The 18,213-nt window shown below is 30.3% G+C and overlaps 3 protein-coding genes and 2 long non-coding RNA genes across 9 annotated transcripts; 3 read left to right on the top strand and 2 right to left on the bottom strand.

Annotated features, from left to right (window-relative positions):
* The first annotated feature begins 19 nt into the window (after window positions 1–19).
* Window positions 20–1,070, top strand: LOC112212082. Its single transcript, XR_002945868.2, has 2 exons — window positions 20–301; window positions 469–1,070. It is a non-coding gene; the product is annotated as an uncharacterized LOC112212082 (long non-coding RNA).
* Window positions 1,071–1,569: 499 nt separating this feature from the next.
* LOC100743536 (death-associated protein kinase 1) lies at window positions 1,570–10,288 on the bottom strand. Of its 4 annotated transcripts, XM_024364728.2 has the most exons (21): window positions 9,899–10,287; window positions 9,650–9,828; window positions 9,167–9,245; window positions 8,976–9,088; window positions 8,750–8,910; window positions 8,551–8,671; window positions 8,171–8,471; window positions 8,022–8,070; window positions 7,415–7,531; window positions 7,071–7,343; window positions 6,819–7,001; window positions 6,604–6,718; window positions 6,336–6,527; window positions 5,999–6,240; window positions 4,823–4,912; window positions 4,442–4,606; window positions 4,149–4,367; window positions 3,910–4,089; window positions 3,545–3,838; window positions 3,140–3,462; window positions 1,570–3,060 (listed from the first exon to the last, which is right to left on the bottom strand). In XM_024364728.2, exons 2-21 carry the CDS (start codon window positions 9,654–9,656, stop codon window positions 2,898–2,900), a joined length of 3,387 nt encoding a protein of 1,128 aa, XP_024220496.1. In that variant the 5' UTR covers window positions 9,657–9,828; window positions 9,899–10,287; the 3' UTR covers window positions 1,570–2,897. The 4 variants fall into 4 exon arrangements, with proteins under 4 accessions (XP_024220496.1, XP_003486343.1, XP_012236133.1 ...); XM_003486295.4 differs by lacking the exon at window positions 9,650–9,828 and having other exon boundaries at window positions 9,899–10,288; XM_012380710.3 differs by having other exon boundaries at window positions 9,663–10,287.
* Window positions 4,861–5,474, top strand: LOC112212083. Its single transcript, XR_004460926.1, has 2 exons — window positions 4,861–4,991; window positions 5,063–5,474. It is a non-coding gene; the product is annotated as an uncharacterized LOC112212083 (long non-coding RNA).
* A 453-nt stretch (window positions 10,289–10,741) lies between the features above and the next one.
* Window positions 10,742–13,289, bottom strand: LOC100743851 (T-complex protein 1 subunit gamma). Its single transcript, XM_003486297.4, has 4 exons — window positions 13,093–13,289; window positions 12,936–12,997; window positions 11,455–12,592; window positions 10,742–11,337 (listed from the first exon to the last, which is right to left on the bottom strand). Exons 1-4 carry the CDS (start codon window positions 13,127–13,129, stop codon window positions 10,922–10,924), a joined length of 1,653 nt encoding a protein of 550 aa, XP_003486345.1. The 5' UTR covers window positions 13,130–13,289; the 3' UTR covers window positions 10,742–10,921.
* Window positions 13,290–14,036: 747 nt separating this feature from the next.
* LOC100743734 (phosphatidylinositol 3-kinase catalytic subunit type 3) lies at window positions 14,037–17,874 on the top strand. 2 transcript variants are annotated; one of them, XM_012380715.3, is made up of 10 exons: window positions 14,037–14,230; window positions 14,503–14,697; window positions 14,774–15,203; window positions 15,320–15,415; window positions 15,631–16,182; window positions 16,252–16,727; window positions 16,795–16,983; window positions 17,051–17,226; window positions 17,293–17,367; window positions 17,474–17,874. In XM_012380715.3, the coding sequence occupies exons 2-10, from the start codon at window positions 14,561–14,563 to the stop codon at window positions 17,872–17,874; spliced, it is 2,532 nt and encodes an 843-aa protein (XP_012236138.1). In that variant the 5' UTR covers window positions 14,037–14,230; window positions 14,503–14,560. The 2 variants fall into 2 exon arrangements, with proteins under 2 accessions (XP_012236138.1, XP_003486344.1); XM_003486296.4 differs by having other exon boundaries at window positions 14,144–14,217.
* Window positions 17,875–18,213: the final 339 nt, after the last annotated feature.

The raw sequence follows: 18,213 nt of genomic DNA, 5'->3' as shown, positions 1-18,213 counted from the left end.
ACGAAACGCGATCTCCACCTCCCTTATGCTATTCTCGGCTCGAAGGAATTCCGTTCTTGTTTCCTGTCGGCTACGTAACCTAGTCTACATAAATACCATACCGAGATAAACATTCTCCCGTTCTCCGTTATCTTAAAAAATGTCTAATTTCGCGCCATATCGTCCACGTTGTCTTTCTAATATTTGTATTTTCCCGCTCCCAACGGCGACCCCTGTCGATCCATCGAATCGATGTCGTTCACTACAACGTGCATTACACGTTATAAACGCGGGAATTCTGTCGTCTTGATTATCCAAAACGGTACGTTAATTCTTTTATATATTAAAATAAAATTCATTGTAGCTGCATATATTAATTTAATAAAGTATATTTACTATCGATCATAGTGAAATACACATATACTCTATTTAATATACTTTGTATTAATATTTTTTTATGCTTACATCGAAAATATTACTTTCTTATAGAAAGTTGAACTTATGAAAGGATTAGTTGGGCTCATGATAAATTAAAATACATCTATGAAGCAACATGGCTTTATTGACATCTTTCCTTGTATAAAAGGAATAATTACACATCTCGTTCAGCTAGTATATTTTTCATCGCTTGTCGTTACAAATAAATGCGCAGCATATACGTTTTTTCATTCAGAATGTATATTCACTCCTATTATTATCGACCATTTTTACAAAGGTATGGATAAGAAATATAAATACAACTTATTAAGTCATTACGCGATGAACAAAATTGAACGCAACTTTTCGACACTTTGCACTTCGTTTATCTTTTCTTTTTTCTTTTCTTATATTCAGAATTGTTTTACGACACTAGTAGATTATTTCAATATCAATTTTGATTATAGCTTGAAGAATACCGTCTCTCAATGATGTCATTGATCAGACATGATCTCTCAATTATGATTTTAAAAGGTTTAAAAAGAGCAGTTTTCAACAAACACCCAGGTTATTATAAAAACTAGAAAATTGTAAATACTACAAAGTTCAACAAAATCAATATTACTATATTTCTATTTTTCACAAGGTATAAATAAAGACCGATTGTAATTATATTTATTATATTTTTCAATTTCCCATTCTGCAAAATGTCCCTTTTACTAAATAATTAATTAACAATACAAAACTTTCAAAAGTAAATGTTCGTCTGTAACTTAACGTACGCATTACGAAAACAATTCTCTATGTAATGTACAATATTAAAACGTTTAATATTTCAAACGTCGATGTATGAATGCATGATGAACACAGTGCATAAAAGAATGCAAACTTAAGATCAAATTCCAAAATCGAAAAGATGATTCAGTACCAAAATATTAGAGAATTCATGTACCACACAACATCATAGTAAATGTTCATTGTATAGTAAATACATACGCATAGAACACAGAGATAACAGAAGTATCTTAGATACATTTTACAAGAGCAAATTAGAACTAACTTTTTAGATATTTTATAACTAGATATACTACTTTTGTCTTGTTCTTATATTCATATCATGTTCAATTATTCCCATACATTTGAGATTCGTATCAAACATTGTATTATGTCAGATGGGAATAAAAATCATATCCTATTCAACACATTATGTATAAGCAGTGTTCACTGGATAAAGTTAATACACAATAGATATGTTCAAAGAATAGTTTTTCGATGAACAGCAAGTGTTTTTAATGATATATATACATTCATGTGCGTTGCACATGAACAGTGCGCCCTTGTGTAATATTTTTGTGCCTATAAAACATGAATAATATCTTATGTCAAAATCCATTGTCATTATTTGAGATTGTTTTGAACAATGATCCTTTGTATCGTAAGCTTCAAATCGTTAATAAGAAAGTGTTTTATTTCCACGAACATCAGCAGAAGGGTCAGTTTAGAAATTTAGAAATTTAGAAATTTAGAAATTTTTAGAGAACGTTACAACTTTTTTTTTTTATAAGTATAAATGAGCAAATCTCGTTTATGGCACATAATAAATATTTTAGGAATGCTGATTTAGTAAAAAATGTCCATATAAGAATGGAGCTTCCATAAATTTACCAAAAGCAAACAATTGTGCGAACTGTTTCACTCCTTTTTTCACATAAATAGTTTCTAAATATCATAAAAAGCAGCGTATATTGACACTGAGTTTTGGCAAGACATATAATATATATGCATATCAAGTAAAGCTTTCAAAACAATATTAGTATCAAATACGATAATATCGTATTATATAATGTGTAAATGTGTTTTATGTGTAATATTTAGAATTATTTTGTCTAATACAAATTTACTTAAGAAATTTGATTAGAAATGTAGTTAATCATACAATATAATATCACAATACAAATGCTTATAAATGTTTCACAACTAAAAAGATTCTAAATATTATAAATTAAAACTTCGTTTTATATATATCTCCTTAAGTAAATATTTGCAAACCTAACAGAAACACAGAATTGTAAATATATTTTATGCTAACAAGTATACTTAATTTATGATATCTTTTTTAGAATTATAAGAGCTCATAAGAAAGGACAGAAATTTATGCAACTTATGCAACATTTTAACTATATATATATATGTGTGTGTATGTGTATGTGTTTGTGTGTATGTATATATTAAAAAGAATATATTAAAAGAATTTTGTGCCGCTTAAAATGTGCTGTAATATTTTGATATAAAAGTACACATGGGTGCATGTGCATTTCTAAAGATGTACACAAGGAATGTACTATTATGTATGTACTTAGCTTAAAGAGCAATGCACAGTTTATATTGGGCGGAAGCGGTAACGTAATAAGTCTATCAAACCCATAATGAGGATAAAAGTTTCCTTCAGAAATGCATCTTCCTCAAAAAGTATTAATGCACCATTGATAAATGCAACATTGTCATCTAGAAAGATTAGATCCTGTTTCAGAGTCTGCAGCTGTTGACAATATATATGTCGGTGTATAAGAGAGCAAAAGATGTACAGCATCTTCCCGATCAAGAGCTCGTAGTTGTTGTATTAAAGATCCTACAGTGCAATCAGCACCTGCCGTGTTAAGCAATCTATCAAATAATAAATTGCACGAAATACATGATTAGCTGCTCAAGATTATAATAAATAATTACTACAAATTTGTCTCACCTTAACGTTGGACTGTCTACTGTACTATCTAGTTGCGCGACTCGATCTCCCAAACCTAGTCTCACAGCAAGTAAACACCAATCTCTTCCATGATGATCGGGGGGATCGAGCATTTGCGCCAATCTTCTTTGTACAGCAGACTTGACTTGTTTTATTGGTTGCTTTGGTCCAGGAAGACAACTTTCTATTAAAGGTAGTCCACAACCTACTATTTCCCATACAGTTTCTTCTTGACCATTTAAAGGATTTTTGAGTGTCGCTTCTTCAAGACCTTTATCAATTAAAGCTGATATAACTGGTGCTGGTTCCCAAGAATGTATTACCTATAAAATTTCATAAAAAACATTAAGTACACCTTTTTTATATTGCGTTACTTTCTTATTTAACTATTATTAGATAACTAACTTCATCATATTCCCGAAGTTGACTAGGACTTAACCAATGTCTTTCAAGTAACATGCCAGGAGCAACTAATTCAATCGTTGTTTCAATAGCATCGAGAATAATGCTGAAAAGGGCGAAACATTGAGCACTGGTACCTCGCGGTCCACGTACTCTTATCTCTATACAACTTTGTTCTTCTTCTTCGAAAGTAATAATACTTTCACAAGGACCAATACATAATTTTGATCCTCTCCACCATTGATATAAATCTGAATTTGATGGATCCCATGTTTGTGTAATTTTCCTCAATTGTGCCTATATAGCATCATTATCAAAAATGTGATTACAATTATAAAATTACATAAGTGCTTGTTATTTTTACATACTTGTAAATGCGGAAATACCGCAGTCAAATGATATAAGGGTGCTTCAGATGGAGAAAGGCGAAGACCAGTATGAGGTAAAACATTGGAGCAAGATTTCCATGGTTCCCATAATCCTGGTAAACGCTCAACGAGATTTAAACATGGTATTTCATATTCTACTTCATCGTCATCCACCTCGCACTGAAATAAAGTAACATAAATTTATCTTATGATTAAAATGCAGACATTTAAATACATACCGGCACACATAAATTTACAGCCTGTAAAGCTTGTAAAGCTTGTCCTGCAGGACAAGGACAACGAGCCTGAAAATCTTCTAAAGCATAAACCCCTGTAGTACGACCACCAAGACGTCCTCTCTGTTCTAGGCTTAATTGCCAATTTATTACATCCTGCCAAAACCATTCTGGACTTAAAACTACTAAATTCCCAGGAAGAAGCATACATTCTCCTAAATTCTGAAGATTAAATCTTAATTAATGTATCAAGAACAAAAACTAAATGGAAAAGATATAACAGTAGGAACAGAAACCTGTAATTGTAAGCCAAGGTGTCTACAGTGCTCTAAGGAAACTAATGGATTAATTTTTCTCACTTCCTTCAAAAATTCCTCCTGTGTTAGCATAACTGGAGGTACTTCTAATGATTGCATGTACGATCTCCAAGATTCAGCAAGACCAGTCCACACTAGTGCACTCTATAATAAAATTATGGATCTTTAACAATAAAATACAAGGGAAAAGTATTAAATAATACACTGATGCAGAAAATATATACAAGAGTAGTTTCTTAATTGCATTGGACAGTAGTGCACGTATGTATTAATGGGATAAAGCATTAGAGTAATTATTAAATAAATTACAGCTTCATTATACGCATCACTTTTATCAAAGGAATTGAGAAATAGTTCGACCTGTTTATCAAGATTCGCCAAGGGCACGTACGAGGCCGCAGCCCGCGGCGTGTCACGTCGGAGAATACTTTCTGCAACTTCCGGTCCTTCCTACATCATGCATTGCATGCAGTAAGGCTGATGTTAATAAACGTTAATGACCAAATAATCAGCAACTAAAATATATGTCGTTAGTAAATTGATTATGTGATAAAGTGACAGCAGATTTGAGAAATTTTACTTATAATACTTGTTTTTTAGAGAATGTGCTTGATTAAATGTCGCAAATAATTATTTTAATCGAAAATTATGGATAATACAAAGTATTATATTTGGTGAGCTTAATTACTTATACATATATATTAAATCAACCATGCATCATGAAATGACCATGGATTACTGAATCATAACTTCAACAAAAAGGATTGCATCATATTTAGGAATGAATGCTTTGTTCAACATAGTATTAACATTGCGGGATTTGAAATCAAAGAGACGTGAATCGTTTAAATGTAATTGGCACTATGCAAATGAAATGACTCGATTCTGATCAGAATCGTTTTGAAAATGTTAATGCACACATTTATTGCATGCTGTACAAACACTGGCGATATCCCTGTAAAAAGATGTGGAAGTATAATTATGTACACAAATATATTAAGCTGAACCTAAACCTTTTAATATTTTGTATATTTGGCATCAATTTTTTAGTGATATATCAATTGACCTTTTTTTTACTAAACGAGTCGCTCGTGCAACCAAGCATGAAATGATTGTAGATTTTCGTGTTGAACTGAGATTCCTAGATGTAAATCATAAATATTCAAATATGTTTACTCCCTTAAATATCTTTCTCATTTCACAAAAAATTATCATCAATATACTAATGCAATAACATATTCACATATGATTTACATCCTACATTCTTAATTTAAAGTAAGTGATCTTCATACAATGATCTTAATTTGATATTATGTATGATGACATGCAATAGTTTACTTGAATCGGTGTGTCTTAAAAATTTAATTCAAAATTTCAAATATCTAAATCTTTAAATTTGATTGAGTTTAATAAAGAATTAATTACGAGTTATTATGGAAACTCGGTTAAAACTGAGAGACTCGTAATAATACTTTTTAAAAAATTTGTTTTGTAGTATGTGTAAAAAATGTAAATATGGTCACTTTCATAATTCACCTCTAAAAATTCCATCCTCGCATTATTCAAGTAAGATCTTAGAAGTTTCAGACCAGGGCTAGAAGGATTAGTTGCATCCACTGCGACCATTTGGGGTTCATCTCCCAAAATTAGTGCGAACTCTCTCAAAAAAGGTAAAAGGGAGGCAAGAAGGCTTGCACTATTTGTATTTGGAGCAAGAGGTTCTGGAGCATAAGTACCGACTAAGATCACTTTTACATCATTATATTTGCCACCAAAACCTGTTACAAAAACATATTTGACAAAGACATGTAATTTATTAATAAATATATAAATATAATTATATTCTTCCTTATAAATAGACCGTTAAACTTACCAAAATTAGTTGATGCAATACGATCTGAAATAAATCGTAGCCAAAATTTTACTTGCTGAAGTTGTATAGTGAGTGGTTCTCTAAGACTAACTGTAATAAGGTGTACAACAGGTTGTTGAAAAGTGAGTACATAGTGATAAGATGGTAAAAATTCTTCCCGACCACATAACTCCCAAAAGATACATTCACCACCTTATTAATTAATAAATTTATAAATATATGTAATTTCATATAATCATAAATAAGAATATTTAGTTATGTTCCTTACCTACGTTACCGCGACTCCATTCTACTCCTTGTGTACCTTCATATTCACTGTCACTGTACTCAAAACTAAGTGAGCCATGCTTACTAGTTACATCTAATTCAATACTTGGTTCCCTCTATAAAATTAGTTTTAGTAAAAATAATTTTCGCTCTCAATGTGTCAAATAAATATAATATATATCTTTACTTTATATTTAAAGTATTAAAAATAAATACCTTTGTAGTATAATTCTGACTTCTTGATCTTCTAAAAAATCCAAAACTGAAAATACCCGATTTTAAAGAATTTATTAAAGATGATTTTCCTGATGCACAATGTCCTAAGAGTCTTATGTGTAAACGATCTATTGGTCTGTGTGTTGGTTGTAACTGTTTAATATAATTTTCACGTTGAATGGGCTATAATTTTAAATAAGTACATTAATGTAATACCAAATATAACAAAAATAGACCATTTTAATAACATACATTTCGAAGCTTATCCAACAATGATGCAATATCTGGATGTCCATATTTGATTGCTGTCACATCCGCTCTAATTCCACGATTTGTTTTATCAACATCACAACCAGCAAGGCACAAATGTCTAACAAGATTAATGAAACCATATCTAGCAGCCACATGTAGTGGTGTTAAGCCTTTCTTGTTCGGTGTATCCAAGTCTATTCCATTCTCTATTAAAAAAGTTACCATTCCTTCATCACCTGCTTCACAAGCTATATGTAAAAGCGTATCTTCTTTCTGTTTAAAAACAAAATTATTCACACTTTATTTATATTACATTTGGACGTATATAACGAAAAGAATCTTACAGAATCTTTCACATTCAATGGTGCTCCTTGCAATAGTAACTGAGACACAGCCTCAACACAGCCTCGTTTAACGGCACTGATCATTGCTCCACCAAGACCTTGAGAGGCTTCTGATTCCTATAGAAAAACAAACAAACACAACTATTCAATACTATATTATTTTATGTACATATTATGTATGTATTTTATGTATATCGTGTTTTATGATCAATTACATTACAATATACAATTACGAAGTCATATATTTATATACAAATGCCAATAAAAACGTTTCCTTAAAAATGAATTATCAACATGAATAACATTTCTATATTATATAGTACTATGTAAAAAATTATATTTTCTAAAACATAATAATTAAGGTACATATATTCAATAAAAAAATTTGTTACATTTAACTTATGTATATTCTGTAAGAAATAATGTATATGCATGATATATAATTGGTATGTAACTGTACAAATGCTACTAACATTCGTTATGCGATGTACATAAATAAACATTATTTCATGAGAAATCAAAAAATAATATGAATGATAGAAAATAAAAATGATAGTCAGCTCTGGCAATTACAAAGGAAATTATAATATTGCTTTCAGGAACAGACCGTGAGGATCCAAGGATGTTTAAGGCACGATTCTGCGGTTCCTCTTTCTCTGAAAATCAAATTTTTCATTGTTACTTCATTCCATTTTAAATCATTATATATCTTAAAATTAAACTTTCTAACACTGCTTCTAAATTTCTCATACTTACTTTGGATCCTTGATCAACAAGGATCGTATGAAATCTTTGGCAATTTCAGATACTGTACTGAAATATTCATTGTCAAACTGATATTGACAAGCAGCAACGTTCGCATAAGTTTCTTGTTTATCTTCACCTAGAAATGGTGATGCACCACTTAAGAGAATATATGTTAAAACACCAACTGCCCAAAGATCAGTTCCCAAACTGAGTGGTTCATAATTTACAATTTCAGGAGCAACAAACTCAGGTGTACCAAATAATGCTCTGTGTTCAGATCCAGGTACTAATCGATGTGAAAGACCTAGATCTGTATATTGAAATACACAAATTTTTGTTACATGTTTTAAACAATACATTCACATGTAAACCTTAATGTAATAACTTACCTATTAATTTTATATTTGGCATTGGTGGTGGAGTTGATAACAGGATATTTTCAGGTTTGATATCTAAATGAGCAACTTGATGAGAATGTAAATGACTAAGAGCCATTAGAACTTGACGAACCTATACAAATTTATATTGTTGAGTATTTGTTTTATATTAGTTATTTTAAATTACATTTACTAAAAAAAAATTTCAAACCACATGTGCAGCTTCTAATTCACCAGATGGTACCCAATGAAAAAGTTCTCCTCCTGAAATTAATTCTAAAAGTAAAACAACTGTTGTGCCTGTGTCAACAACTTTGTGCAATGAAACAATATTTGGATGTCTTAGTCGTGCTAATAAACCTGCTTCTCGAGCTAAAACAAAAATTCAACAATTATTTATGTAAGAAAAGCATTATCAAATATGCAAAAATATCTACCAATGTCTTCAGCTGCCACACCTCTGGCAACTCGTCTTTTTCTCATAATTTTGGCAGCATAAAACTCTCCAGTCTTTATTTCCATACATTTCCGTACTATTGCAAACTGTCCTCTGTAAATTATAAATATGTAGATTTGTAATTTCATACATTTATTATAAATGCAAACTGTACATTGTATGATGACTTACTTTCCAATTTCTTCCAATAACTTATAGTTTTTTTCAATTGGTTCATGGTGAACCTCCATTAAAGTGTCCCACTCAGGGCCTATTTAATAAATAAAGATTTTTACATGTAAAAGGTATATACTTTGCTTATATATATCACTTTACCAATACAGAAGTTATATGTACTCTGTCAACAAAATAAAAAGAACTTCATAGATACTAAAGTAAAATTATCAACTAATAGAAAATAAGTTTTCTCACGAACATAATATTATTCAAAAGATATCTATATGAATATATATGTATATAACAAAAATACGAATGTTTACAAAATAAACGTTTTATTTCTACATGAACAACTTATCTTAAGCAACATTATTTACAAATATCTATCAATATAAATAGAACAAAAGCAATATAACGAATGTTCTTTAATCTCTTAAAATCAATGTGTAATGCTATACAATAATAATTATTTATTAATAGTCGTCGTTCAAAACTAACAGAACATAGACACCTGTCAATCCAGTAGTAAACAGATATGAAATTCACTTCCGTACACACGTAGCCACGTGGATGTATTTTCATTAAGATCAGAATAATCGTGCATTAAAAATGTTGTTGATACACTTTGCATCTCTTGATCGTATCGAATCGCGAAGATATATTAAACATCTGCCAGCCTTGACAGAAACATCGACATCGATATTGTGTAGAAAGATTAAAAACAATTGAAAGGAAGTCGGTTTTTACCACCGTTCGAAGTTCCCAATTTGCGAGACGTGCCTGGCATCATCTCACATTCATGCTCATCGTTCAGTCTACCCGAACAGTTTTAAGTTTCGCAAAAAGCCGTTACGAAAATTGTGTCCCATTCGTCGGCCTTTACTCATGCCGGCCACCCTACACACACAATCAATATACCTGTGTCGCGTGAAACGCCACCTTCCTCAAAATGTATTATAATCTCCTTGAACTTTTTCTCATTTTTTAGAATCTAAAATTTACACTATACTAACTGCTCGATTTACACCTCATTGATTATTATTAATTACTTATCATTAAAGGTTATAAATTAATGTTACCTTTCTTTAAAAAGACTATGAGGAATGGGATAGGAAACTGGCTGTATCTTGCCAGTTTCTTTAAATACTTAAAACTTATAATTTATGAAGAATTATATTTACAATGATTTGATCGTTTGTAACAAATCAAACAAACAATAAAAATTAATAACAAAATAATTACAATCTTCTACAGAAATTCTCAATGAACATTTTATTCAATATTTGAAATAATGAGAATAGTTCAAGCTATTTGAGACACTGATATATGAATATAAAATTTAAGAATAATTAAAAATTTATAAACATCAATATTTTGATTAAAAATATCTATCCATTTGGTGGAACTGAAGTTAATAACAAGTATTATAACGCAAATGTGAAAGTGGTAGGTACATAAAAATTCAGAACATAATATTTAAGCAGTATTATGTTATTATTTTGCTATATATTAGACATGCACTGAGACAGTTTATAAAACATTGTTGATACGGATAGGGAAATAAACTACTGAAAACAATATATAAATAGATATAATATTTGCATCAATTTTTAATACCTTAAAGTATTTTTATTATTATGAAAATGCATACAGACAGGCAAATAATGCTTCTCATAAACATGAATTAAATTTTAATAAAATTATCATGAGTATGAATTATGAAATGTTAACAAATAAAAGCTTTGCAAGTGCAATATAAATTCAGTGTTTTTAATCTTTCATAGATTCTTCTGAAACTTGTGCAGGTTGACCAGGCTCATTATCTGATTTCTTCTTCTTGCTTCCTGATACAATATCATCAATTCTTAACAGCAAAATAGCAGTTTCAATAGCTGTTTTATATGTTTGCAGTTTCACAGATAGAGGCTCCCAAATTCCACGTTCTTTCATATCTACCAATTGACCAGTTTCTCCATCAATACCCCATGTCATTCCTTCAGTAGCATGTTTTGCCCGTAATGCAGTCAAGGTTCTGATTGTATTTGCTCCACAATTTTGTGCAAGCGTTCTTGGAATTATTTCTAATGCTTGTGCCACTGCTTTGTAAGGCCATTGCTCTACACCTGCAAGTCTTGCTGCTTTTTCTGTTAGAAGCCTTGATACTGCCATTTCCACAGCTCCTCCACCTTTATATATAAGAATACAAATACAATATAATAATTTAATAAAATTATTATTAAAATAATACAATAAAATTTTATATGCCCGTTTGTGTATTATGCTATTTTAATAATAAATATTACCTGGTACTAATTTAGGTTCAATAAGAAGATTTCTTGCAACATGAAGAGCATCTTGTAAGTTTCTTTCAGTTTCATTTAACACATCTTTACTGGCACCTCTCAAAATTATAGTGCATGCTTTGGGATCTTTACATTCTGTAATAAAGCAAAAGTATTCATCCCCAAGTTTTTTAATTTCAAAAAGGCCAGCTCTAGTACCAACATCTTCCTCTCGTAATTCTTCTGTACGATTAACAACAGTTGCACCACAAGCTCTTGCAATTCTGTTAATATCACTTTTCCTCAATCTACGGATAGCAGAAATTCCAGCTTTGACAAGATAATGTTGTGCTAAATCTGATACTCCTTTTTCAGTGATTATTACATCTGGTTTTACAGATATAATATCTTCACACATTTTTTTAACAAACTCCTCTTCCAATTCTAAAATCCTGGTAAAATCAGTATCTTTCATTATTTCTATATTAGTTTGAGATTCTCCTTTTTTGTATTCTAAGGAACAATCCAATAGAACTATTCTTGGATTCTTAATATATCTTTTCATTTTTGGATGAGTAACATCCTTATTGAACATTACTCCCTTAAGAACAGTGCTATCCTCAATAGTGCCACCAGGGATTTTTTCCACCTTTGCATAACGCTTTATATCTATTTCTTTTCTACCATTCTCTTCAAGCATTACAGTATAAACTGCATCTAAAGCAATTTGACATGCTAATTCACACCAACGTCCAATAAATTTGGTGCCCACACAGGAATTAATGACCTGAATCAATTTGCTTCTATTGTTGCAATCCAAATCTATGCTGACTTGTTCATTGAGAATGGCCACCATATCTTCCAAAGCCTGGCGAAATGCTCTTATTATAATTGTAGGATGCATATTTTGTTCAAGAAAAGGTTCAGCAGTAGCTAAAATTTCCCCTGCCAATACAATAACCGATGTAGTGCCATCCCCAACTTCTTCATCTTGAGTTCTAGCTATTTCTATCATAGATTTTCCAGCTGGATGTTGTACCGTTATTTCTCGTAATATAGCATTTCCATCATTGGTCATAACTATACCTCCCATTGGATCCATCAACATTTTTAACATTGCTTGTGGTCCCAAACAAGTTCGAATAACATCTGCAATGGCCTTTATAAAAAAAATACAACATTTAAAAATTCGTAGGTTCATGTTAAATGTAAAAATAAATTTATTTAAATTTATTTTAAAAAACACCTAGATATGTAAATGATGTAGAATTAATTCACATTCGTTCTCAATTTTAAAGAAATTTATTTAATATTTGATATATAAATTTTACTTCGACCTTATTTGCCATAAATGTTATAAATACTACATTTTATATTATTACGTAGCATCAATTTTTCGTAACGAAAGTTATTCATGTAGAATATACACGTGGGGGTATAGATATTTAATGAAGGCCTTAAAAGGCAAATATGTACGTAAATTATGCATCGTACAGACTCACCTTCCCAGCTTGTATATTTTCTCTCTGAACTTTTCGACCGGTATCCCTTTTCGTATTTTGACCTGCAATAATCAATGCACACGACATAACGAAATAAACTTTTCTTAATCTCACTATTGAAATAAATGACAATCAAAATCGTAATTGTTTTACATACTCAATACTACGATCGGAGCAGCCCCTGATCCAAACATTTTTCTTCAATTACTATAGTAGTAAAATACTGTGACAAAAAATGATAGTTAAGTACACGCCTGACTTTTTCAGAAGAAAACGAAAGACGAGATCTTGTAATAATTGGTTATAAATGGGAATGACGATTGAAGAATATTCCTAGAGTGAAATATACTTCAGTAAAATGGATACTACCAACAAAAATGTGAAATGTCCCTATGATAGCTTTTGCCAGAGAAGAATTTCCTCCCTGCTTTTGCTTTTATTAAAATCTTTTTAATTCACAGTAATATAAAAACAGGAATAAAATAACTGCTTACTTTTTATTCAAGCAATGCTATATATATCTCAATAATAAGTATTTATATTAAAATATTATATTTTATGATTTATTTATCTGTCAAAGTACAACAAGACTGTAAGAATAAAAAACATATTCACAAAAACATGTCGTGTATTGATGGTGAAATAAATAAGAATAAAAAATGATAATAGAAAGAAATAATATTTAATATCTTTATTTATTTATTCATTTATTATAATATCTTTATTTCATAATACTTGTATAATATCTTTAATACTTGATAAAATAAGACAAATCTTTATTGTTAGTAAATTTACAACAAGATTAGAAGTAAAATTAAAAGGTACACTTTAAGATATAAATTATGTATTTCATACATTATTTATACAGATTTTGTGCGATGCTGTAACTTTGTTTACAAATGGTAAGTTGCCTACTTGTAAACGAAAGTATGAAAGTTATGATATAACTTTCTGATTAACAATCGATAATATAAAAATTGCAACACCTGTTACCATAACTTTTTATATTACTAAAAATACTATAGATGACTCTATTAGGAAATATTTATACCTATATATGTCATGTACATACATATATCTACATTCCTATGATAGCAATATTCCTTCATACAGTATGGTATATATACCAATGTATTAAGCACGGTAGACGCGGCAGAATCATGGAAAATGTGAAGTAGAGAAATATGTTAACTTTGTAATTTCATAAAATGATGGAAGATATTAATGATAAGTTTTTCTATGTGTACAGTTCTTCGTTAGACACGAAAATACAAATTAAAATGTAAGATTTAATTGTAAGTGTGTGAAATGTAATAAGTGTCAGTATCAGCTGCTATCAGGTTACCATAATAAAAGTTCCATAATGTATCTCCCCAATAAAAACAGGTGGACTACTGGTAGTGCCATAAAATATAAAATAATCCGCTTACAAATTGTAATTTAAATGTAGTACAGACAATCAAATATTTCATTGCAGATTATCTGGATCTTTTAATTAAAATGCCATATGAATACATATCAATTTTAATGTAAATTATTCTAATATAATACATTTTCCTTTTCATAGAGGAACATTAGAAGGAAAAAGACAACGACCAGAATATGATAAATTGCTTATCGACCCTATGTTGAAATACTCTGGTCTATATGGAACCAATGGAGGACGTGGGGATTTAGCAGCTTCTTTACAGGTGTGGGCTGGTGGTAGACCACTTGCTTTACCCGTTCATACAGCATATAAACATTTCACATCACGTTGGAAGTATGTATTATTGTTTTGAAAGTATGGTGGCAGTATTTTTCTATAATACGTGTAATATATATATGAATTTTCTTAGTTGGAATCAATGGGTAACTCTACCTATTTCTTATTCTGATCTACCACGAGATGCTCAATTATGTATAAGTTTATATGACTGTGCTGGACCTGGTAGAAAATTACCAGTTGGTGGTACAACAATATCTTTATTTGGAAAACATGGAGTGTTTCGTCAAGGAATGCTAGACCTTAGAGTGTGGCCTGGAGTAGAAGCAGATGGTAGTGTACTAACTAGTACACCAGGAAAAACTAGAGATCATGGGAAAGAACAAATGCAACGATTAGCAAAACTTGTCAAGAAGCACAGGAATGGTCAAATGAATAAAGTTGACTGGCTGGACCGACTAACATTTAGAGAAATTGAGTTAATTAATGAAAGAGAAAAAAGAGCATCTGAATACTTGTACTTAATGATTGAGTTTCCTGAAATTACTATGGATGGAATACCGGTATGAAAAACTTCAAATTTAAGTGCTGCTGGCTATTATATAATTATTATTTATAATTTTATTATAAACTTTTATTATTAACCTAAATATTTTAAATATTTTATATATATTTATAGTACTCTATAGTGTATTATGAAAAAGATGGGGATGAAGTTGTTCAACACAGATCACAACCAGATGTTGTAACTTTGCCCGATTATGAAATTTTGCAAGTAAGTATAATTACAAACTTTTATATAAAATATACAATAGATTTCAACTTTATTTATATGATTATTATCATGAAAGCTATAAATATTTCCAGGGAAGAAAGAAGATAAAAAAGTCAGTTCTTATTATTTGGTTTACCTTTAAATCATTATCTTATATATATCTATGTGTAGTATACATATAATTCTTATATTCATTCATATGTTTTTATTGTTAGGAAAATCTTGTGGAAGCAAAACATCATAAATTGGCTCGAAGTTTACGAAGCGGTGGTCATACTCGAGAATTAAAACCAACTTCAAATGTTCGTGATGCTTTAAACATAATATTAAGTTATCCGCCAACAACGGCTCTTTCTACAGAAGAACAAGATCTTATTTGGAAATATAGATTTTATTTGTCAAATCAAAAGAAGGCGTTAACAAAATTCGTGAAATGCGTAAATTGGAAAGTTGCTGGAGAAGAACGACAAGCATTAGAAATGTTAGCATTATGGGCACCACCTGACCCTGAAGATGCATTAGAGTTACTTGGCCCAGCATTTACACACCCAGCTGTTAGAAGATATGCTATTACTCGACTTAATCAAGCACCTGATGATGACTTAATGTTGTATTTGTTGCAATTAGTACAAGCTTTGAAGTATGAAGATTTTGAAAGCATCAAAAGGGCACATCAAACATTAATAAAAGAAAAGGAATCTGAAAAAGTTGAAAAATTAGATAGAGAAGTACAAATTAATGATTCTTCATCTACAGCTGTAACAACGGTAAGTAATTTTATAGTATAAACATTGAATTTCTCTAATTTGTTACGAATAGTCATACATGATTTACAGTCCAGTGAATCTGAAAGTGGACATTTCTCAGCAAGTCAAGATTCTCTTATGGATTTGGCATCTTTTCTGATTACTCGTGCATGCCAAAATACTACACTGGCTAATTACTTTTATTGGTATCTCTCTATTGAATGTGAAGATCAAAGTGATCCATCCATAAGTGCAAAACAAGATACTCGGGTTAAAGAAATGTATAATACTGTAATGTCAATGTTTTCAATGATGCTAGCACAAGGAAATGCTGTTTGGCAAAAAAGAAGAGCATTTCTTTTACGCCAAAAAATGTTTATTGATCAATTAGTAGCATTGGTAAAAGCAGTTGCACGAGAAAGCGGAAATCGTAAAAAGAAAACTGACCGGCTCAGGATATTATTGGCAGATCCGGATCCAGCATTTAAAATCAATTTTTCCAATTTTGAACCAATACCTTTTCCCTTGGATCCAGAAATTTGTATCAAGGGAATTATACCTGAAAAGTATGTGCAATTCTTTTTACATAATAATAATATATGATATATTTAAGTAATGTAAGTTATTTTTTAGAGCCAGTCTTTTTAAATCGGCTCTTATGCCTTCTAAATTAACATTTTTAACAACGGAAAACAGCGAATACATTGCGATTTTTAAACATGGCGATGACCTCAGACAAGATCAATTAATTTTACAAACAATTGCACTTATGGATAAATTATTAAGAAGAGAAAATTTGGATTTAAAGCTTACTCCTTACAGGTAAAAGTTCTTAGAACAATCTGTCAACATATAACGTTATTTAAAATATGAATTACTTTATTTTTAGGGTACTTGCAACAAGTACTAGACATGGTTTTTTACAATTTATTGAATCTACAACAGTTGCAGAAGTTCTAGCTAGTGAAGGTTCCATATTAAGCTTTTTCCGAAAACATCATCCATCCGAAAATGGTCCTTATGGTGTTGTACCTGAAGTTATGGATACTTATGTTCGAAGTTGTGGTAAGAATTATGTCTTGCCAAAATAATTCATATCAAATTGAATTATATAAAATCATAAAATTTCAGCCGGTTACTGCATTATCACATATGTACTTGGTGTTGGTGACCGGCATTTAGATAATTTACTCTTAACAACGTCAGGTAATTTCTGGTATAAATTTGTTAGTTATATAAGCTGTGAAATCAATAAACATACATATATAAAATTATAAGCAGTTCATAAAACCGAATAACATTTATATTTTAGGGAAACTCTTTCATATAGATTTCGGCTATATTTTGGGTCGAGATCCAAAGCCTTTACCACCACCAATGAAATTGAGTAAAGAGATGGTTGAAGCTATGGGAGGCGTAGGTTCGGAACATTATCATGAATTTCGAAAACAATGTTATACTGCATTTCTACATTTGCGCAGACATGCAAATTTAATTCTAAATTTGTTTTCGTTAATGGTTGATGCTAGTGTACCAGACATAGCTTTAGAACCAGATAAAGCTGTTAAAAAAGTTCAAGATAAACTACGATTGGATTTGAGCGACGAAGAAGCAGTGCATTATGTACATAATCTTTTGGACTTATCAGTAACAGCTGTAATGGCAGTATTAGTGGAACAATTACACAAGTTTGCACAATACTGGCGAAAATAAAACTAAATCAATCGAGATAATGATTGTAAAGACTGTGTTCCTTCATAACTATTGCAAATATTACTAATTGTATATAAATGACCATACATCTATAAATGTAACATAATTTATTGTATTTTGGGATTATTTTAGGTAATAAATCTTTGATAATAATAACAAATATATACTAGAACCTTTTATACGTTTGTAAATTGCATACAAAAATGTTTAATAATTAACATGTCATATGACCATAATAAAAAAAATTTTTACTGCATAATATATGTGAACTATACATGTAAATTATATATATGTCAACAATTTTCGTAAATTACAGTTTAAAGTACAATAAAAATATTG

The sequence above is a fragment of the Bombus impatiens genome, unplaced genomic scaffold (assembly GCF_000188095.3).
Source record: "Bombus impatiens unplaced genomic scaffold, BIMP_2.2 scf_0106, whole genome shotgun sequence".
Classification (NCBI taxonomy): Eukaryota; Metazoa; Arthropoda; class Insecta; order Hymenoptera; family Apidae; genus Bombus; species Bombus impatiens.
The sequence above is the reverse complement of the archived record's forward strand: the minus strand, read 5'-3'. Positions and strand labels throughout refer to the sequence as shown.

What these genes read in the sequence shown, in the direction of transcription:
- LOC100743536 (XM_003486295.4), bottom strand. Translation starts at nt 9,941, where the DNA reads ATGATGCCAGGCACGTCTCGCAAATTGGGAACTTCGAACGGTG. An exon ending in GCCAAATATAAAATTAATAG is followed by an intron (nt 8,472 to 8,550) that starts GTAAGTTATTAC and finishes TTCAATATACAG; the next exon opens with ATCTAGGTCTTTCACATCGA. An exon ending in TGGCGAATCTTGATAAACAG is followed by an intron (nt 4,607 to 4,822) that starts GTCGAACTATTT and finishes ATTTTATTATAG; the next exon opens with AGTGCACTAGTGTGGACTGG.
- LOC100743851 (XM_003486297.4), bottom strand. Translation starts at nt 13,129, where the DNA reads ATGTTTGGATCAGGGGCTGCTCCGATCGTAGTATTGA. An exon ending in TGCTCCGATCGTAGTATTGA is followed by an intron (nt 12,998 to 13,092) that starts GTATGTAAAACA and finishes TGATTATTGCAG; the next exon opens with GTCAAAATACGAAAAGGGAT. An exon ending in TGAACCTAAATTAGTACCAG is followed by an intron (nt 11,338 to 11,454) that starts GTAATATTTATT and finishes TTATATATAAAG; the next exon opens with GTGGAGGAGCTGTGGAAATG.
- LOC100743734 (XM_003486296.4), top strand. Translation starts at nt 14,144, where the DNA reads ATGATGGAAGATATTAATGATAAGTTTTTCTATGTGTACAGTTCTTCG. An exon ending in AAGGGAATTATACCTGAAAA is followed by an intron (nt 16,728 to 16,794) that starts GTATGTGCAATT and finishes GTTATTTTTTAG; the next exon opens with AGCCAGTCTTTTTAAATCGG. An exon ending in TACTTATGTTCGAAGTTGTG is followed by an intron (nt 17,227 to 17,292) that starts GTAAGAATTATG and finishes ATAAAATTTCAG; the next exon opens with CCGGTTACTGCATTATCACA.